The 23147-nt window shown below is 43.7% G+C and overlaps 1 protein-coding gene across 10 annotated transcripts in view; it reads right to left on the bottom strand.

The window, feature by feature from the left end:
* CACNA1D (calcium voltage-gated channel subunit alpha1 D) overlaps positions 1 to 23147 on the bottom strand; it is a 513308-nt gene that overhangs the window by 329133 nt on the left and 161028 nt on the right. For all 10 annotated transcript variants that reach the window (XM_029600875.1, XM_029600887.1, XM_029600877.1 and 7 more), the window contains exon 3: positions 15604 to 15743. In XM_029600875.1, the coding sequence (XP_029456735.1) occupies positions 15604 to 15743 (140 nt within the window). The remainder of the gene's footprint in view (positions 1 to 15603; positions 15744 to 23147) is intronic.

The raw sequence follows: 23147 nt of genomic DNA, 5'->3' as shown, positions 1-23147 counted from the left end.
GAGGCACTGAGGTCCTATTTAAAGAGTTTATCCAGTGGTTAAATGCTCGTGAACAGGCTTTACAGTTTACCTATACTTTCCATAAAAGCTCGGTCTCATTTCTGGATATAAACATCTCTGTAAAGGCAAGGAAATTCTTCTTTACGATCTATCAAAAGCCTACAGATCGTAATACTTTGTTGGAATATTCAAGTTGTCATCCATTACCATTAAAAAACAGTATTCCTTTTGGCCAATTTTTAAGGCTAAGGAAATTATGTTCAACAATAGGAGAATACAAACTAAAAGCAAAGGAGATGAGCCAGAGATTTTTAGACCGAGGTTATCCTTTAAAAGTGATAAAGCAAGCCTGTAAAAGAGCACGATGGAACCACAGGGAAAATTTATTACAACCTCAACAAAAGAGTAATCTACAGCGTCTAACGTGTGTTTTGCCATATTCTCTGGGGGCGAATGAAGTGGCGCGCAGTATTAGACGCCACTGGAATGTCCTACAAGTACATTCAGTTTTTGAATCGCAACCATTAATAGCTTTTCAAAGAGGAACAAATATAAAGGATCAAGTAGTAAGATCACATTTTAAAAGGTCCTTTAGAAATTAAATAAATCGTGAAGGACACTCCGCATGTGGGTCTTGTACGATGTGTCCATTAGCTCATTCAAACATCAGCATACCCCTAGAGAAACTTAAGAGATTTAAACCAATAAGAAAATCTATTTGTAATTCCAGCTATGTGGTGTACACTATATGGTGCCCTTGTGGCTTATTATATATAGGCAAAACAACAAGACATTTGAAAACTCGTTTAATAGAACATAAAAGTGCACTTAAACGCAATAAATTAGAAGCCCCACTGGTACAACATTGTTTAGAACAATCTCATAATTTCCATAGTTTAAAATGTACGGTGTTGGAGGTAATGGAACAGGATGAAAGAGGAGGTGATTCAAATTTACGCTTATTACAACGTGAGCAAAAGTGGATTTTTAAATTGAATACGGTAGCCCCAGCAGGGCTCAACAAGGAAGTAGATTGGTCGATGTATTTGTAAAATCAAGCTGATAGGTGCTTTAACCATCCATGACAGGAGATAAAAAAATGCATTTCCGGTAATGAAATAGTGAAAGCGTCTAGGCGCCATATTTGAACGTTGTGAAGGATCGGGTGAGATAGCGCTGAGCTGAATAGTGAGTACCATTGATAGTATTGTCAACTAAAAGGTGAGATATGTTTAATAAATTCGGTGCATTAATAAAAATTATTTCTGTAGGTATTGAGCAGTAAGCCCCTGAAGCAGGCGCATTTGTTGCGCCGAAACATTGTCAATGTCGGGCGGGAAGACAGCTGACAGCAAGCAAGCGAGCGCATAAAAAGCATTGGGAAAATTAGCAGTAAAAGCACAAACAAAGAGATAAGTAATTTAATACTCAATTTCACGTAATGGTCGGGTGTTAATTTTTAAGAATAAATTTTATTGGGTGTCATATTCTATATTTGAAAAGAAAAAAGTGAACATTCTTACGGGGGATCGGTAGATGACGTGATCTAACAGTGCCATAACATGAGAAGGGTTGTAGCCCTGTATAGGGCAAGAGCCTGTGAGACTGTGAGCACTTCTATCTGATACCTTCCCCTGTGAGTTTGTTTGTTAAAATATAAAATCATAGCGATTGTTTTTCAGCAATTATCCTCAAAGGCATAACATAATTTTTTGTTAGATTACTAAGAATTTGAGGAAGTGAGCCGTTATTCCAAACTAATTTCATTAGATTCGTAAAAATTAGCATATACATACATAAACAGAATATACTTGCATATATGCTATTTTATAAACATCAAACATACATGTGTAAATAACAGTTCACGAGTAAATTTCCATCTGCAAAAAAGGAGCGGGCTGGGCATTTTGGAGTGGGGCAAACATTTACATGTTTAAGTTGCTATTTTATAAGAATTTTATGCAAGTAGATTTGGCAGCTTACTCGCATATATTTACACCTGCTCTTTATCTGGTGTAAGTGATAGTAAACGGTTTTAATTTGAAATACTGGTTGGGTGGATGGTCTGAGTGAAATGGAGGTAGTTCAGGCTGAAGAGCCAGGAAGGCCTGGGAAAACTGGTAGACTAACTGGTAAAATTGGTAATTTCATTGACACATGCATGTTGGAAAATCTGCCAATTTACACATGTAAAAGGTGAGTTATGGGGATAAATGCATGTATATCACAAGTGTAATATTTTTAAAGTAAAATACCATTTAGCAGAATAAGTTCTGATTTATCTAGCTATGTACTTGACTTGCCGCTATATACCCAGATAAGCCTAAAAAGCGCTACTTATCCTGCTCAGTAAGATAGCCAAAAAAGTCTGAAAAGCACTACTTACTTAGCCAGATAAGTCTTAGACTTATCCGGCTATCTTACTGAGCCAGATAAGTAGCACTTTTCAGGCTTACCCGACTATTGTCAATATCTGTTTGCACGCATTTTTTATATTTGTATTTTATGAGCGGGTTAACATTTATGCGCATTCGTCTGCCTTTCCCAGGGATGCGGCCATTTTATAACATACACGGGTATATGCATGCATGTTATAAAATAGCCTGAACACACGTACATGTGCATGCAATTTTAAGTGGATGTGCCCCTATATGTGCAAATGCTGCTTCTACCGCACAAGTGGGGGGATTTTAATAGACATGCGAACTAACACCATTACATGTTTCCCCCGTTCATTCCCAGATCAACCAGGTAAAGGATAGGACTTGCAAACCATCCTAGTAAAATAGCCTCCCTTCTCCCCTGTTAGTCCCAACCCTTAAAACCCCACCAATCTATTTATCTTTATTTTATTACTTACACGTCCTCCATAATAGAAGTAAAATTACGCTGTGCACATAAGTATTTACACGCAAATTTGAAGTTAAAATCCAGGAATGCCCACGCCCAGACCATGTCCCGACTTTTTTGGAATTTTTCATTTGTACGTGCAGTGGGTGATACGCGTGTATTCAGGCGCCTTCTAAAATCCGCTCGGCGCATGCCAGCCCAACATATTCTGCACACCGGCCTTTTAAAATTCACTTGATAGTGCACTGCCCATTAAATGACATTTTAGCAAGCAGGTAAAATGTTTAGTGCATAAACATGTAGCCGATCCCCTGTTTCAGTGCTTTATCCTAGAATAGGGGTGCCACGGGTCTGGGTTCAGGTCTGGATGGGGAGGAAGTCTTCCCTTCTGGGGCCCCTGGTGCTGTCAATCACTATAGCAGTGATTACTTCACACTCTAGATCAAATATCTCCAGGAGGTGCCAAATAGCAAAAAATAAAAGTAGGGAAGCCAAAATTATCACCACAGGGAGAAACCAGGAATCACAAAAGGGCCCATTATTTATTTATTTGTTCATTTGTTTGTTTTAGTTTTTATTACCCATCCCTCCATCTATTCCACAGTAAGTCCATACTTGGGTAAAACTCAATGAAAACATAGGAGTCTGTAGCTGATATTCAAATAAAAGTTAGTCTTTACTGTAACTTAAAAAAGAGGATCCAAGTCAAGATGACAAAAATAAGAATCAACATACATCCAATGATCAATAAAAAAACAAATGGTTTCTGCTGCATTCGGTGGTCTGCGGGGCAGGCCCTCAGACCACTGCTCTTACCTCCGGCCCTGAGCCTGTGCTGATGCCAGGGAGACCCCTAAAGAGAGACGCAGCAGATCACCATATTTACCTTGCCTCTGCCACTCTGCTGGATGCCGACACTGCTTCCTCCTTGCTCGCAGCAGGCCTCTGTGCTCAGATGGCCTCCAACACTGCAGCTGTCCCGGGCACCTCCTAAATGCGCACATATCCAACTTTGCCCTTCTTAACGGGCCAGTGGCGGGAACAGACAAGTGATGCCCATTGAAGTCATGAACAGCCGGGAGATTACTTAAAGGCCATTGCTGTACTAGCTCCTTGTCTCGGCAATAGGTTGACTCCTTCGGAGAAGTGCATTACTGTTGCATTGTTCCTGTTCCTGATTCCTAGTTCCGGTGGTGCTGTGTTCCTGATTCATGTTCCTGAGTTCCTGTGTCTCATCCCTGGTCCCATTTCAGCAATTGGTCTGTGTTTTGAGTTCTTGTCTTCTCCTTGTCAGTCTTCAGTGTCTTCATCCTGCTGTGTGGTTCCTCATCCTCCAGCTTTCTCTTCATTCCTTGTCTTCTTCAGATGGACTTCTACCCTTGACTTCGGCTTGGACCCTGACTCTGTTTGACCTCCACCTGCCACTGACTGCTGCCTGTTTACCGTTTCTGATTGAACTCCGCCTGCCTTTGACCACAGCCTGAACCTGACCTTGATCGCCTGCCATCTGCCGTGACCGCTGCTGGACCCTGTCTTCGCTTCTCCTCTGCTTGCTGGCCTGCAACATAATAGACTCCACAGATCTTCACTTCTGCAGAGTCCTGTGCCTAAGTCCAGCCGGTCCTGGCACCCGAGGGCTCAACCTAAGGGGAACGAGGGCTGGTATTGGTGAAGCTCCAGTTAGGCCTCTGCTTCATCCAGCTCTACTAGCCGACGGTGGAGATCTACAGGGCTCCTCCCTGCAGGTTGCACCAACTCTACCTCGGCCTAAGGGTCCAAGCCCACAACAGATTGCCGAGGCCATGGACTCAGCAGATCCCTTAGGCCTTCTAGAAATCCCAGAGCCTTGCACAGAGGATTCAAGAGCAGCAGCGCTTTTTGGAACTACTAATGTCATCTATAGAGTGACTCAGTGCCCACCTGGATGCAACGGTTGCTACAGCTGTTCCTGTACCACCGGCGGCTGTCCCACCACCTCCAGCCGCACTGTCTCAACCTACTCTACGTTTGCCAGTTTCACCTAGGTATGCTGGGGACCCGAAACAATGTCAAGGTTCTTGAATCAATGCTATATGCACTTCTCCCTCCAGCTGTTCCTCCATGATTCCATTAAGACAATGTTTATACTTTCCCTTCTGGACGGGAAAGCCTTGGCCTAGGCCTCCCTGCTATGGAAGCATGCAGATCTCCTCCTCCAGGATCTGCAACAATTTGTCAGAACCTCCAAGCTAGTATTCAATAAACCTGGCCAGCTGGTGACAGTCTGTTCATACCTCCTTCACTTGTGCCAGGGAAACCAGACCCTAATAGACTATGCCATTGAATTCCAGATCCTGGCCACAGAGCTTAACTGGGGAGAAGACAGTCTTTGCAGTATCTTCTTAGAGGGTCTATCCTCCCAAATCAAGGACGAGCTGGCCTCTCATGATCTTCCAGAATCCCTGGATGGTCTCATTGATCTGGCTGGGAGAATCGACTGTCACCTCCAACAACGGGCTAGGGAGCTTCGCTCTTTGCGCAGACCTATTATGCTAGCTCTCTAGTTTCAGCACCTGCTCTCCCTTCCTCCTACGGCATCATCGGCGCAAATGTGCCCTGAGGAACTTATGCAGCTTGGCCATGGTTGCCTTGCCCCCGAGGAGAGACCTTGCCAATGCTAGCTGGGTCTATGTCACTACTGTGCCGGGACTGGGCAATGGCTGACACAATGCTTGGTGAAGCTATGAAACTACAGAGCCTAGGACCAGGAGGGGAGGTGGTCCTAGGCTTCACGACCCCAGCTCCTCAACTGACTCTCCTGGTGATAACTGCAGTAAATGACAAGAAATTCACCATACAGTCCTTAGTTGATTCCGGCTTGGTGGGGGGGGGGCTTTGTCATGAAGACCCTTGTTGATCATTTGCAGCTTCCTATGGTTTCCAGGAGCACTCTGTTGATCATTTCCTTCAATTAAGGGGACCTGTTATCCGGCCGGATCACAGTACCCTTGACTGTACACATTGGCCTTCTGCATGTGGAGAGTCTAGTTTTCCATGTTATTGACAGAGCCATTCACCCTATTGTGTTAGGTCTCCCATGGCTCCAACTCCACTCTCTGCAATTCAACTGGGCCTCGCTGTAGCTCACCAGCTCAAGCCCTCACTACTGCAGCTCCTGCCTTCAATGGGTGGAGCCACCAATCTGTCTATTCTTGGAGACCACCTTAGCAGGTCTTCCCTCACAATACAGTGACTTCGTCGACGTCTTTTCCAAGAAGGAGGCCGAGATGCTGCCCTCCCATAGGGAGTATGACTGTGTCATCAATATACTGCCTAACACTAAAGCGCCACGTGGCAGGGTGTGCCTTTTTTCTATCCCTGAGACCTAAGCAATGTCTGAGTATATCAAGGAAAACGTCAACCGGGATTTCATTCAGCTCTCCTTCTCTTCGGCTGGAGTGGGCTTCTTGTTTGTTTCTAAGAAGGATGGGTCATTATGTTCATGCATCAACTAATGAAGACTAAATGCAATTACAAAAAAGGACAGATATCCCTTGCCACTGATAGCCGAATTGTTTCACCATCTCCAAGGGGCAAGGATATTCACCAAGCTGGACCTTCAGGGGGTGGGGAGGCCTTATAACCTAATCCAAATTTGCCCTGGTGATAAATGGAAGATGGCATTTAATATACAAGATGGGCACTATGAGTATTTGGTAATCCCCTTTGGCTTACGTAATGTCCAGGCTGTATTCCAAAAAATAATGAACAAGATCTTCAGAGACCTCCTATGTTTGTGTAATCATGTATCTTGATGACATCCCCATCTTTTCTAAGGACATGAACTCTCACCATCAGGATGTACGTCAGGGGTTCCAAAGGCTTCGCGACAACAAGCCATATGCTAAGTTGAAGTGCTTATTTGAAAGGGAGAGTCTTCCTTTCTTGGAGTACATTGTGTCCAGCAAGGGCTTCCACATGGATCCGCATAAAGTCAAAAGTATCCAAGATTGGCCTCAACCGATTGGCCTACGTGCCCTGCAAAGATTCTTGGCCATTGCCAATTACTGGCACGTCTAACCAGACGTTCTCATAGTGCTCACCCAAAAAGGGAAAAACACTAAGGTTTGGTCACCCAAGGCTGTAACCACCTTCCAAGAATTTAAGGGCGCCTTTCTTCAAAATCCCTGCCTTCATCATCTGGACCCTACTTGCCCCTTCATTGCCAAAGTAAACACATCCAACCTGGGGGCAGGGGCAGTCCTAAGCCAGAACTCAGCTAATGTTGTTCTCTACCCATGCTCCTTTTTACAAAAATTTGTCACCGATGGAATGCAACTATGGGATCGGTGACAGGGAATTCCTGGCCATTAAACTTACACTTGAAGAGTGGCATCACTGGCTTGAGAGGGCTCAACATCACATTACCATCTACACCAATCACAAAAACTTGGAATACCTCCATCATGCGCAACAACTGAATGCTCGACAAGCCCGCTGGTCCCTCTTTTTTGCACGTTTCAACCTCGAGCTAAGGTATCAATTGGCCATCAAGAACGTTCGAGCAGACACCTTTTCCTGGTCCTTCCAGACTGAGGATACTCTCGAATCTCCCATACATATTAGTGACCCAGCTCAGATCCTCCTAACTGCCACCCTGACTGTCTCTCCAGTGAAGATAATTGTTCCTCGCAAACTCAGAGGAAAGGTATTAAAATGGTCCCACGACTCCCATGTAGCAGGTCACCCTGGACGGCCCAAACTCTTGCGCTGATCCAGCAATACTACTGGTGGCCTCAAATACAAAGATATGTTTAGGCTTATATGGACTCCTGTCCCACCTGTGCATAGCAAAAACCCCTGTCAGGATAACTCTGGGGCCTGTTACAGCCATTGCCAGCCCCCAAGAAACCCTGGACCTATTTGGCCACTGACTTTATAATTGTTGTGTCCGTTGGTTCCCGACGCCCTGTCTCCACCCTCCTTACCTCTTTGGCGACTCCCTCTTCGACCGCGGGAAGATTGGCTGCTGCGACGTCCTTCTGCCGAAGTCCTCCGGCGTCCCCGGACCGGCTAGACACTGCAACCTGCTATGTTTCCTGGAGGCCTAAGGGCGCGCGCGTGGCGCAGCCCCAACATAAGTACCGGCGATGGCGCGAAACTCAGGAGCGTCTCCCTGAGATGACATCACCCGCGACGGATATATAAGGTCTTAGAATTTGCTAACACATCGAGTTAGCAAGGAATGGAACAGAACGGAATGGACTCGCTTCGGATTCCAAGCTACTCTGCCTCCTCGGACTTACCAGGGGTACCCGCTCCTCGGGGGCCTCGTTCTCTCCTTTGTTTTTCAGGTGACAGTCTGGAACCAGTACTCGCTCCTCGAGGGCCCTTGTTCCCAGACTTGCTCTGTATTATCTTCTGCCTGGAAGTCATCACTGCCAACTACATCAGTGAGTTACCATCGCTCTCTCAGATCTTTCCCTGGAACCAGGTACTCGCTCCTCGAGGGCCTATTCATTCCAGCTCCTGGGCTTCTATGAGACCTTTGTGTGAGTGTTCTATCAAGGTTCCTTACCTGAACTTTGCATACCCTGCCTACTCACTATATTTAGTTTCTCAACAGCTCAGCCATCCAGGGATCACTGCTCCAGTACCTGAGGGCCTACGGCCCTGCTGGGCACTTCAGCTCACTACTGCCATCTCTGGTGGTTCCTTATATGGTTTAATAAAAGATCTAGGTTGTGTCTGTCTCCAAACTCTGAGCCTGACCGGTGGTCCCTCTTGGGATCTTCCCTCGGGGGCGTGGTCATCTGCCAACGGCCCAAGGATCTACCCACAATTATCACAAATAATAACAGATTGTTAACTCAATGGATCCGGCACAACTTAATGCCTTGCAGGCCATACCAGGCCTGGCCCGGCGCATTTCGGAGCAGCAAGACGCCTTGGAGAAACTTACTTCAGTGTTTCATCAGCTACACACACAGAAGGTTCAAGGCACAGCCTCCAACCAAGAAGGTCAGTTACAGGAGGTAACTTTAAAGACTGCTGTACCACTGGCAGCTGCAATCCGCTTTTCTGGAGAAATCCAGAAGACCCAGGGCTTTTTTGAACCAGTGCTGTATGCATTTTGCCTTACAGCCGTCTCTATTTCCTACAGCTCTCTCCAAGACTACCTACATCCTTTCATACCTGGATGTTAGAGCCTTGTCTTGGGCATCCACCTTGTGGGAACGCAAGGACTCCATTTTGCAGGATATAGAAGGATTTATGGATTTGTTTAAATCCGTTTTCGATGACCCTGCTTGAACTTCTGTAGCCGGTTCTGCTTTTGTGGATTTGAAGCAAGGCAATGGAATATTGGCTGAATTTGCCATAGAGTTCAAAACTCTTGAGGCAGAACTTCGCTGGGACCCCAGATGTCTCAAGACTCTCTTTTGCAGAGACCTGGATAACCGTTTGAGGGTCGAGCTGGTCGGTCGCCAAACACCTGACTCACTGGACGAATTAATAGCCTTGGCCACTCAGATTGATCACCGACTCTGGGACAAGGTGAAGGAACTCCGGCCTAAGGTGTCACCCGGGTTAAAACAGGCTAGTGCTGTCTATGCACCTCGGATGGTTCCAGTAACCCCTGCTACTGATAAAGATGAACCAATGCAACTTGGTCATGGACGCTTGACCTCCAAGGAGAGAAGATTTCGGAAGAAGCGTGATCTTTGCATGTACTGTGGTCAGTCCGGCCATGATGTCTCTACATGCTCCATTCATCCGGGGAAATGGATGGGCCAAAGTCCTGCAGAAAGATTGCTCTTAGGCCTTACCACAACATCTCCTCTGCTTTCTTTCCCAGTCTCTTTGACCTACGGACCGATCACGGTTCAGACTCCTGCCCTGGTGGACTCGGGGGCAGGAGGCAACTTCATTCACAGACATCTAGTGGAAGACCTGAGGACCTCATCAAATTAGAAGATCCACTATTGTGTTACAACTTGAAGTGGGCTTTGGACGTTCCCCAACTTCGCCACTTCCACTGAAGATCTCAGTGATGACCCCAGCAGCATCCATCGCTGCTGACATCTACAACATACTCAGCGAATTTTCTTCCAAGACTCAAGATCTACCTGTCATCAATGCAGAAGACGACTTAGAATACAAAGTCGAAGAAGTCCTGGACGTTCGTAAAAGAGGCAAGACTTTTAAATACCTTCTAAAGTGGGAAGTTTTCGGCCCCGAGGTAATCTCTTGGGAGCCTCAGACCAAAATTCTGGACAAAGAGATGCTTCGTCAGTTCCACCTCACGCATCCTTCAAAACCTAAGCCTGGTACCCGAAGAGGAAATCGCCCTTTGAAGGGGGGTGCTGTTGTGTCCATTGATTCCCGACACCCTGTCTCCACCCTCCTTACCTCTTTGGCGACTCCCTCTTTGACCATGGGAAGATTGTCTGCCGCGGCATCCTTCTGCCAAAGTCCTCCGGCATCCCTGGACTGGCTAGACTCTGCAACCCGCCATGTTTCCTAGAGGCCAAGGGGCGCTCGCGTGGCCCCGACGTAACTACCGGCGATGGCGCGAACCTCAGGGGCGTCCTCCTGAGATGACGTCACCCGTGACGGATATATAAGGTCTTAGAATTTGCTAACACATCGAGTTAGCAAGGAATGGAACGGAACGGAACGGAACGGACTCGCTTCGGATTCCAAGTTACTCTGCCTCCTCGGACTTACCAGGGGTACCCGCTCCTCGGGGGCCTCGTTCTCTCCTTTGTTTTTCAGGTGACAGTCTGGAACCAGTACTCGCTCCTCGAGGGCCCTTGTTCCCAGACTTGCTCTGTATTCTCTTCTGCCTGGAAGTCATCACTGCCAACTACATCAGTGAGTTACCATCGCTCTCTCAGAGCTTTCCCTGGAACCAGGTACTCGCTCGAGGGCCTATTCATTCCAGCTCCTGGGCTTCTATAAGACCTTTGTGTGAGTGTTCTATCAAGGTTCCTTACCTGAACTCTGCATACCCTGCCTACTCACTATATTTAGTTTCTCAACAGCTCAGCCATCCAGGGATCGCTGTTCCAGTACCTGAGGGACTACGGCTCTGCCGGGCACTCCAGCTCACTACTGCCACCTCTGGTGGTTCCTTATATGGTTTAATAAAAGATCTAGTGTGTGTCTGTCTCCAAACTCAGAGCCTGACCGGTGGTCCCTCTCGGGATCTTCCCCCGGAGACGTGGTCATCTGCCACCGGCCCAAGGATCCACCCACAAATATCCCTATCTGTTTGCTAACTCCCTAACAGATTGCTAACTCCTAACAGATTGCTAACTCCTAACAGAACTCCCAACAATAATGAATCTCCCTATCTCTAATAGCTGCACAATTCTTTGGGTCATGGTCATCCATTTCTCAAAGATGAATCACTTCATTCTGCTCCCTGGACTTCCCATCACTCTGGAGTTGGCCCGACTATTAACACACCATGTCTTCTTATTACATGGTCTGCCCAAACACATTGTCTCTGACCGAGAGGTCGAATTTACAGCCAAATATTGGCGTTCTCTTTACAAGAAATATAAGATTTTACAATGTCATACCATCCCCAGGGAAATGGGCAGTCTGAGCAAACCAACTGCACCCTCAAGAACTTCCTTAGAGCATACGCAAATGATTGTCAAGACAATTGGGCATCCCTTTTACCATGGGCATAATTATCCCACAACTTCCACGTATGAGCAGCTACAGGTTCTTCAACTTTCCAAATTGTTTATGGAAAACAACCATCACCCCATTACCCATTCCATATCAGTCCCTTCACCTGCAGCCTGATTAACCGCCCAGGAGCTCCAAGGACTCTGGATTCGCACCAATGAAAAGATCCAAAGATCAGCCAAAAGGGCCAAACAGTCTATGGATGCGCATAGGAGACCTGCACCACAGGTCTCCTATGCGCATCTGGCTTAGCACCCTCCACATCTGACTCCAGATGCCATCCTTGTGGCTTTTGCTTCCCTGTACTTTGGACCATTCACCATCCTGTACCAGCTAGGCATCCACAACGTGTTCCAAGTTTCACTAATAAAGCCTCTAATCCTCTCTTGGCCCTCCAGGAAACTACATGAGCCTCGAGAGATCTCCTCGGAAGATAATGTCATTTACAAGATAAAAGAGATCTTAGACATCAGAAGACAGGGCAAGGAATGGGAATTTCCATATTTCATGGGAATGATATGGCCCAGAGGAGAATATGTGGGAGCAGGACTCTAATATTCTGAATAAAAATCTTCTGAAAGAATTACATTCCACACACTCCAAGAAAACTAAACCCTCAGAGAGGGGGTTTAGGGGAGGAGGTACTGTTGCGTTCAGCAGTCCGTGGGGCAGGCCCACAGACCATAGCTCATACCTATGGCCCCAAGCTTGTGCTGATGCTGCCAGATGCTGGGGGAGACCCCGAAGAGAGACGCGGCAGAGCACTGCATTTCCCCTGCCTCTGCCACTCTGCTGGACTCTGAAGCTGCTTCCCCTTTGTTCATGGCAGGCCACCATGCTCAGCCAGCTTCCGACACTGCAGCTGTTCCAGGCCCTTCCTAGGCAAGCATTTGCCCAACTTTGCCCTTTTTAAAGGTCCAGTGGCGAGAACAGATGAGCAACACCCATTGGTGACATCACAGTTGGAGGATTATTTAATCTCCATTGCTGCACTAGCTCCTTGCCTCGGAAATAGGTTAACTCCTTTGGATAAGTGCATTATCTTTGCGTTATTTCTGTTCCTGACTTCTGTTCCTGATTCCTGGTTCCAGTGGTGCTCTGTTCCTGATTCGTGTTCCTGAGTTCTGGTTCTCATCCCTAGTCCGTGTTGGCAGTTGGTCTGTGTTTTGAGTTCTTGTGTTCTTCTTCATGGTCAGTCTTCTCATCAGTCTTCAATGTCTTCATCCTGCTGAGTGATTCCTCATCCTCCATTCTTCTTTACATTCTTTGTCTCCCTCAGATGGACTTCTGGCCTTGACTTTGAATTGGACCCTGACTCTGTTTGACATCCGCCTGCCACTGACCACTGCCTGTTTACGGTTTCTGACTGAATTCCCCCTGCTACTGACCACTGCCTATACTGACACTGATTGAACTCTGCCTTCCTCTGACCATAGCCTGAACCTGACCTTATATAGAAACATAGAAATGACGGCAGAAATAGACAAATCAGTCCATCTAGTCTGCCCAGCAAGCTTCCACACTTATTTTCCCATACTTATCTGTTTCACCAACCACCAACTTCAGGGCTCTTGTTGGTAACTGTTTGATTCAAATTTCTTGCCATCCCCTGTCATTGATGCAGAGTAATGTTGGAGTTGCATCAAAGGTAAGCATAAGGCTTATGGTTAAGGGTTGTAACTGCCGCATCAAGCAAGTTATCCCGGTGCTTGTTTACCCAGATTGCACAGATCGATGCCTTGCTGGATGATGTCTGAATGTAAATCCTGATTTCTTCACTTCCCCCTACCTTTGAAGGAGATAGCAATGCCGTAGATGCTTTCAAAGTGATGTATCAGGCTTAATTGGTTTAGGGTAGTAACTGCCATAATAAACAAGCTACCCCCAGCATATTTGTTTACCCAGATTATGAAGTTCAGTCCTTGTTGGTTGTTGTCTGAATGCAAATCCTCTTTTCCACATTACCCCCTGCCGTAGAAGCAGAGAGCAACACTCTGTATGCATTCAAAGTGATGTATCAGGCTTAATTGGTTTAGGGTAGTAACTGCCGTAATAAACAAGCTACCCCCATGTTTATTTGTTCACCCAGATTGTGAAGTTCAGTCCTTTTTGGTTGTTATCTGAATGCAAATCCTCTTTTCCACATTTCCCTTTGTCGTTGAAGCAGAGAGCAATGTTGGGGTTTGCATTAACTGGGCAAGGGATTTTTTTTGAGTAAGGGTAGTAATCACCAGGTAGTAGTTAACATTCCAGCAAGTCACCCCCATGGCTCTACTCTTCATTCCCATCCTCTAGCCTTTATGGGTCCACAGTGTTTATCCCACGCCGCTTTGAAATCTTTCACAGTTTTAGTCTTCACCACTCCCTCCGGAAGGGCATTCCAGGCATCCACCACCCTCTCCATGAAGAAATACTTCCTACATTGGTTCTGAGTCTTCCTCCTTGGAGATTCAAATCGTGACCCCTAGTTCTACTGATTTTTTTCCATTGTAAAAGGTTTGTTGACGACCATGAATCATTAAAACCTATCCGACCTTGATTGCCTTCCAAATGCCCTGACCGCTGCTGGACCCTGACTTCGCGTCTCCTCTGCTTGCTGGCCTGTAACATTATCAACTCCAATGATCTTAACTTCCACAGAAGTCCACGTCAAAGTCCAGCCAGCCCCAGCACCCAAGAGTTCATTCTAAGGTGAACGAGGGCTGGTATTGGTGAAGTTCCAGTTGGGCCTCTGCTTCAGCCAGCTCCGCCAGCTGACTGTGGCAACCTGCAGAGCTCTTCCCTGCAGGTTGTGTCAACTCCACTTCGGCCTAGAGATCCACAACCACAGCAGTTTCTCTGTCCACCCTTTTTCCTCTTGCACCTTTATCCTGATTGAGTGAGTATGGGATAACTAGATTGCAGTTCCAATTTAGGCATGACCTGGTTTGAAAAAATATCCCCAGGCAAAATATCCAAAAAAGGGTTCCAACATGTCAAAATCTTCAACTGTAAGTCAACTATCAAAAATACAATTCTCATAAGTTATTGGCTCAAAAGTCTTCTTCCTTCATTTCACCTAATCTGTTAACTGGTCAAATGGGTAAAAGATCTCTGATTCTACTCCTTTGGGATACCAGAGGTAGCCCTTCCCCAGACACTGGTCAGTCAAAAATCCTCTCAAAACTTCTCTCTCAATATCTCTTTGCCAAATGTTTGAATTGCCTTCTGTGAAATTCAAGGGGAATCTCCATCTCTCCAATCACCTTACATTGAGATTTTGGAGAAATCTCTTGCACTTCAATCCTCTCTGTCTTGAAACCCTAAGAAACGTTTTGACTCCTTTACTCTTCCTGTATCTCCTATCCTATTGCTTTGAGATCCTGGATGAATCTCTAGCAATGACTCTTATCTCTTCTTCTGTCGCCTTCCCACTAACCCTGTCAAGCACCGAGTATGCTCCAATGGTCTTTATACGCCCAAAAAGGTGGAGATTATAGCACCGGGAAGAATCAGAATTAAGAAAACCCTTCCTACTGCCCCTAGATAGGAAAATCACATAGGGAAAATGTTAGTGACTGGTATAGCCCCATCACAAATATAAAAATATTTTAGCTTGAATTTAATTGCATATGCCCTTATACATGAGAAATATCTATCATATATATGTGAATCACAAGCTGACTACACACCTTCAAGTGAATTTACAGCAATATGAGCAATATGAATACACAGATTCAGGGACACTGTACCAGTTTTTAGCATTTCTATAGATATATATCTCCTTATACACCTATACCATGTGTAGCTTAATTATTATCCTAGTGAAATTTTCATTAAAACAAATGAATAAGAAGCAGCATATCAGTATTTCAACCTTATTGACCTACGTGTTCTGTACAGAGCTACGCTATGGTGTCCCTTCACAGAAGCAAAAAACATTTTATATAAAAAGCAATTTCAATGCAAAGTCTCTGAGAATCATTCAGTCTCTGTCCACAGTGAGCACAGCATGCGAATGCAGACCTCAGATATACAGAGTTGTTTTTGAAGATCTTTCAACACTAAGCCATGAAGTATAAACTGACTTACCCCACTATGACAATTATAAAATCCAGTAAATTCCATCCATTTCGTACATATGCATTGGGGTGCATCAGTAATCCATATGCTATAATCTTCAAAAATGTTTCAATTGTAAAAATGATCAGGAAGGCATATTCTACTTTTTCCTATAAAACAGAAAAAAGAAGGTAGCATTAGAATACAAGATGTAACAGCCTATCTTTTCATTTTCATCAGTTTACCGAGGATGATTGATGGCACTGCATTAATAAATGTTAATATTACATAAATAGAAATTATTTTCTCACTGGCTTTTTTTTTCTAAAGAGTAAACACAAAGCTCCATGTCCAAGGATACCAGACTGAGCCAATCCAGGTTGTACACCTATTGCATCCAGTGAAATGTCCCAATTGCATTTCCTAAGAAAAACAGGACTACCTCTCCCTGGATGCAATGGGGTAAAATCAGGATTAACTCTGTTTCTCTTCCCTGGACGCAACACTATCTGGGCACTCTATACTGCGATGCTTCACTAAATAACTTGTTAATGGAATATAATAACAACACTACTTTTCATCAGCATATGAACTGGAAAACAGAAGTATCTAGGATTTTGCTTATTTGTTTATACTCTGTCTGTACTGAAGTATTTGAGCTAGGCAGATTACATCATATAAAACAAACAATCATAAAATACACAAAAACAATAAAAAACCAAAATCAACAGCAACAATAATTTTTTTACATTGCCAACTAACTATAAAATTATCTATAAATTAAAAGCCTGCTTATACAAGTAAGTTTTTAACTGGTCCATAAAAAAAAAAAAGCATTTTCTGTGAATAAATTAGCATGGTATGTTTGCTTGCCAAAACATCTCATTTGTGAAAGAGCAAAAGTGGAATGTTCTATTGTCGCAGTATCGAGCCTAAGTACTTCTGCCTTTCTGGAGTTTATCTGTTTACCTTGGGGAATGGAAGTGCAAGACCACCTATACATTGCCCTGTTTACAGAATAGAGTCAGAGAGAGGAAAAAGTGAAATATAATTATTGTTTAACTAATATCTATGCTATGTGCTCTTCTTCTTACTGAAAAGAAAGAGATGAAACTGCCTGACAAATACATGGTTAAAAAAATAATTTGAAAAAAGAACTAAACATATTAATATATAGCCTTAGGGCTTGTTAAATCTAACACAGCATGGCTGGGTGCTCCACACCCAGACTTTACATTGGCAATCACAAGAAATATTTTTCTATATCCCCTGAAAAGCAGACAAGAGGTAACAATTTGAAGCCGTTTCTTTGGCAACAACAAGGATTTAAAACAGAAGTACCAGGCAGTCTACAGTATAGATCTGGGGTTGGTAATGCCTGATACATGTGCCGCAATGCGTCATGTGAATGCCTCTTCCCTCTATCTCCCCTTCCTCTCTTCCACCAGCATACCACTTGCTGACAAATTGCTGCACCGCAATCCCCTTCCAAATTCAGAGGCCAGCTATGCTAATTTTATTTTGCGCAAGATTGGTCTAGTCTCCCACCTCGAAAGTTTTGTGAGCAAGCAAGCTATCAGGTGGCTATGTGAAAGGAGCCTAATGGTTGGATTTCCTCACAATGTACCATGCCCTACCCAGAGGAGCCATGCAAATAATCCAATAAGACGATGCACATTTTTTGGTAATTGGCTAAGAACATGGCTAATCCCTATAGTAGATTGTCAGTTTGCTAATTCGTTGATTTTACAGCTTGCTTTTATTGTTAGATCTCCTTGCTTTTTGGTTCTATTTAATTTCTTATCTGTGTTCATTTTATGGGGGAGGAAAGTATGAATTTACACCCAGCCTCTTGACTTTTAAAGCCTCGTCCCTGAAGTCTGTTCGTTAGCTGCTCTGCACTCTATTACTATTTACATGTATTAGTATGATGCTGTATGGGAGTATGAAGAGGATAACCACAGCAGCACCTGGATAATTAATAAAAACAGGCATGGACAAAGAGAATGAGCTTTCAGAAACAGTACATGCCAATATTGCTGCAGAACTGCCACATCAAAAATAAAGATCAGAATGAACAAATTATTGGAGAAGAAAGGTTGTTAATAATTTGCTTATTTTAACTGCCAACTGGACAAGCAAATACATTTTTCTAAATACTACTGCTGCTTTTTTCTCCCAACACATAATAGGTGATGCTGATTGGTTAGAGATCCTAGGGTTTGTAGCTGAATCCATATTTTCCTGGCAGACTGCGCTAATCCTGGTTTTAATACAAATCATCTATGGATTTGTAGCTCTAAATCAGAAGTTTTAGAGCAGGGAGGGACAACTCTTTGAGAGTCACCAATGGGTCAGGTTTTCAGGATATTCCTTATAAATATACATGAGAGAGATTTTCTCTTACTCGCATTCACATCTATGTCATGCATATTAATTTGGGTTATCCTATATGTGATGGACCCCTCAGTGGCATCACTATTAAGCCCTGGGTAGTCCTATATTAAGAGAGCAGGCTAGCGTAGTTAGAAAAAGGAGAGGCTACATTCCAATACAGCCCCTCCGATGAAGGGTGCTGGGATGGTCCTCCTCCTGAGAATTAACAAAAGCAACTTGTAAGGGTGAACTTTGGGGCAGTATAGAGTTGAGCTGAAGTTAGGAGGAAGTGAGGAGTTTTTGCTTATGTTGTTTTATTTAGGCCCAGTCAGAGGAGCCAGGCAAGCCCTGCTTTGTGGTCCTGAACAGGGTCGGGAGGGTTTTCCTCTTCTAGTCTAGTCACTGGCTGGTTGGCATTTTTCTTCTGGGTTGTTTTGGGGGTTTTTTTTAGATTTTTCGCGGTAGAAACTTTGTGAGACATCTGGGCCTTCTTGGACTCAGGGATTGGGGAACCCTGTGTTTGGAACATACAGGGATAGGGAAGACTTGCCCCTGCAGTGGTGGTGACAACTCCAGTGTTAATACCATTTTTTGGGACTAAGAAACATTTTGTGAGAAGATCTGGGAGGGAGAGTTTTGCTGACTTTTTCCTACCCAGATCTTTAATGGAAAATCGGGACTAAGGCCAGCATACAATGCCGGCCCCATCCTAAGTCTTAATAAACAATTGATAGGGGGGGGGGGGGTACGTAAGTATGGCCTGAGGGCCTTTGTATTAAGCTTTGGGATGGGAAGGAAGGGAGGAAGGGGATTAGCCCTCTGAATCTTTGGTTTTAATAATGATAGCACCTCTTAACCAGATATCTTTTCAAGATATCTGGTTAAATAGCACGTTATTCGGCCACACAAGGCTGGATAATTAAAAAAACAACCTGGTTATATTCAAACATAGCTGGTAAGTTTTTTTGTTATCCAGCTATATGTGGCTAGATAACTTTAGGCTGGTATATTCAGTGGGTTGTTTCTCCTGCTGAATATATGGGACAAGTTATCCAACTAACTGTAGCCGGATAACCTGTCCACTAAATGTCCTACTGAGTATGGATCCCAGTGTGTCTTAAAGAGAAGAAGGCATCAGTGATACAGGAGAGTTTATACGGGGGGTGCCATAAGGTTCCCTGCTTTCTTTATTGCTTTTTAATGTTTATTTGCAGCCTTTGAGAAGCATACTCTAGCAGTTTGGTATCTCTTTTTTTTTATGTTGACAATATTTAATTAAATTGAGGTTAAGGAGATTAAGAGGGTGAATGGTTGTCTTCAGGCAAATTTCAGAATGAATGTGTTATCATAAATGGAAACTGAATCCAGTGAAGATAGAGGTTATGTGTATTCACAAAAGTGGTATTCATTTCACAGAGCCTTCTTTGTTCATGGGGAATCAACTGGAACTGATGGACCAAGTTACGAGTTTTGGCATTAAGTAGGATAGATTGGTACCATAGGTGTCTGTGTTGCTTAGAAATTGCTTTTTCCTTTTGAAGTAGCTGTGGCAGTTTTATTTATTTATTTATTTTAAATTACTTAGAACCCGCTTATCTCAACAATCATTCTAAGCAAGGAACATAGTACATAAACATAGAATAAAACAGGGCTTCCCAAACCTGTCCTGGGGACCCCATATACTCAATACCCGACTGGTTAAGGGGGCCCCAGGACAGGTTTGGGAAGCCTTGGATTAAAATAAAAAAATACAGACATAATAAAACAAATTCATGGGCATAAACAATATAAGCACATAAAGTTTGAATCATAATAAGATTAACTAATAGCTTGCTGAAATAGATGGTGTTTTTCCTTATGAAACTCTTTCAGATCGAATGTAGTATGTAAATTGGGTGAAAGTGAATTCCATGATGTAGGGCCAACCATTAAAAACATTCATTTACATGTGGCAACTAATCTGGACTCCTTGATTGATGAAATTACTGTTAAATCTTGACTTTCTGAGCATAATGTACGTGTAGGAATATAAGGATGTAAAAACATCTTTCAGATTTAGGGCTTTCCTTCACGCATTACTTTGAAGCAGTTTAAACAAGATTCTGAACTGCACCAGTAACCAGTATAATAGCTTCAACATAGGGAACATCTGTTCAAATCATGAACTTGAAAATAAGAAGCCATGCTATTTCTTTTTGAATTAGTTGAAGAATCCATAATTTTATCTTAGACAACCCTTTATATAATGCATTGCAATAATCTAAAGAAGTGATAATAAATGTTTGGGAACAGTACAAAAATCTGACCTCATCAACACATATTTCAATGTTCTAAGCAGCTGTAACTTATAAAAAGTTGTTTAATATTGCATTCAGCTGCGGCTTTGGAGTCAGATGGATTCAAAAAGAACCCCGAAATTGCAAATGTTTTGCAAAATACTAAATGAAACCTCATTTATAGAAGATTGAGCAATTCAATTTCAGCAGCAACACGGCTTGCCAATAAAGTCTCTGATTTTTTAATATCCAGATCAAGACAGTTATTGGTTATTGAAGAATGTCATGTAAACAATGCAATAAAGTATTAGTAACAATGTTAAGATCCCGAGTTGCCAGACAAGTTACCATACAAAGGATCTGTATATCATCTGCATATAACAGAGACTGCAGACCCCACTTTGAGCTGCTAGAACATAAAGTTAGCATGTAAATATTAAAAAGAATAAATGAAATAGCCTTGAGATTCCTGCTGTGATTGAATGCCAGGCAGATGTATGACCAACTAACTTAACTTGCTGCTGATTCAATAAGAAATCTCCAAACCACAGTAGATCCCTTTTCCTATCAAAGATAATTTATCTAAAAGCAGTGCATGACTGACCATATCAAAAGCTGTTTTGTCCAACAAACCATGAGACAAGACCTTCCCTCATCCAAATGACGCAACAGCAAATCGTATACTGACACCAGTAATGATGCCATGCTGATGTTTTTGTGAAAACCAGCTTGGCAGTTATTCAGAATGTAATTCTCTTCCAAAAAATCAGTAAACTGAACTAAAACAGCTTTTTTCAAAATTTTACTCAGCACCAATAAATTAGAGATTGGATGATAAACGTATCCATGGAATCTACAAAACCCTTTTTTAAGTATAGGTCAAACCACAGCACATTTTAACGGATCAGGAATCTTAGATTTTTGCAAGGAAAGGTTTACTTCTTGTGGTAGGAATATCCAAAAAAATATCCTTCAGCTGATGAAAAACATCTGACAAGTTTCAAGAGAACAAGGTGACGGTTAAAAGAGGACATAATTTGTTCTACTTCAGAGATGGCACATAATCGAACGAATCTCAAATGACTCATCTACCTAAACTATCAGATATAACATCGTCCGTAGCTGATGGAATAACTCCCAAGACCAGCCTGTAAATCTAATAGATTTTGTTCACAAAATATTGCAAACCTTTCACAATCAAGTTCAGTCTCACCCACCAAAACTGCAATTTGAGTCAATTGGTGAACCAATTCATGAGTCTGATTTAAGTATAGCCCCCCCCTCCCATTTCGTGAGGTTGATTGAATAAAGGGGGCCGTGCCTCTCCCAGTGCTGCCTATCACTTCCTGGACTTATAATGACCCTGGGAGTGCTGGGGCTCATTTGGTGGGGGAGGGGGGGGAGGAAAACCTCCTGGGCCCCTGGTGCAAGGGGGAGTCTTTTGGGGGGTATCCTCAGTCTCTCACTCTCTCTTTGCCCCATGTGGATGCACAGAGTCCCATACTCACATTCTATGAGCACCCTCAGAGATAGACTTCACAAGGACCACAGGTCATAGAAGATGGTGTTGAACTAAAAATCTCTACTGTAGTTTAAAAAAATAATAACCATAGCAATATGGCAAAAATCATAAAATAATTAGAAAAATTAAAACAAGAAAAACAACAGTGTCCTTGTCCATGATGTACTCTTTTCTCTTCCAATGTGGCACTTCTGGATCAGTGTCCATAAAACCCTCTCTTCGGAAGGTTTGAAAGTTATCTTCTCCCTCCAGCATTGGCTAGTAGGGAACCAGTTCCCAAAGAAAAAAACACTTTTCTGTCTTCAGACAAACATTTCCCAAAACAAGCCAAAGTACTTCCCACTCCAACTGTTCCCAAAAGCTCCTTGCCTCCCAGTGTGAAGCAGGAAACACACCCACCTCCTGATCTGTGTACTATGGAGCAGGCATGACTTTGTGCTCATGCTCAGAGGGACAATATACATCCTAGGGGTGTGCATTCATTTGCAACATATTGGCAATCCGCAACGTATATTCCATATTCGTTGTATTCGTGGAGGTCACGAAACGTATGGCGAACCCCCACGAATACAACATATCACTAACGAATAAACCCCCACCCTCCTGAAACCCCCCCCCCCAAGACTTGCCAAAAGTCCCTGGTGGTCCAGCGGGGGGTCCAGGAGCAATCTCCTGCACTCAGGCTGTCGGCTGCCGGTATTCAAAATGGTGCCGATAGCCTTTGCCCTTACTATGTCACAGGGGCTACCGGTGCCTTTGGTCGGCCCCTGTCACATGGTAGGAGCACAAGATCCATTGCTCATATCATTTGACAGGGGCCTACCAATGGCACCGGTAGCCCCTGTGACATAGTAAGAGCAAAGGCTATCGGCGCCATTTTGAATACCAGCAGCTGACAGTCCGAGTGCAGAAGATCACTCCAGGACCCCACTGGACCACCAGGGAATTTTGGCAAGTCTTGGGGGGGTCAGGAGGGTGGGGGGTTGTAGTTAATTAAATTTAAAGGGTTGGGATGGGGTTTTATTTTTGGGAAACGAATACATATGTAACTAGAATGAATCAGTGTCCCCCGAGAACGGATGCAACAGATTTGGGTCCCGATGAATACGAATACTGAATGGGACGAATCTGTCCCTGCTGCATATCCCTAATACATCCCTTGAACCAGCCCATTCCCAAAGAGGGCCGAGAAAAGCTAGGAGGAGGATCCCAACATGTAAAAATCCAACACATGCTGGAAGCTGGGTAAAATCGTAGCAGGTGCTATATAAGGAATTGTATAACTAAGCAACCAATGTTTGATAAGAAAAGCTTTGCTACAATTATGTATGCAACCTTTACTTCTTGCTTGGATCATTGCAATTTGATATATTTAGGCCTACCTAAAAAAGTGATTAGAA

Source organism: Rhinatrema bivittatum, chromosome 4 (genome assembly GCF_901001135.1).
Source record: "Rhinatrema bivittatum chromosome 4, aRhiBiv1.1, whole genome shotgun sequence".
NCBI classification, from domain to species: Eukaryota; Metazoa; Chordata; class Amphibia; order Gymnophiona; family Rhinatrematidae; genus Rhinatrema; species Rhinatrema bivittatum.
Note: the sequence above shows the minus strand (reverse complement) of the source record. Positions and strands in the feature narration are given on the sequence as shown.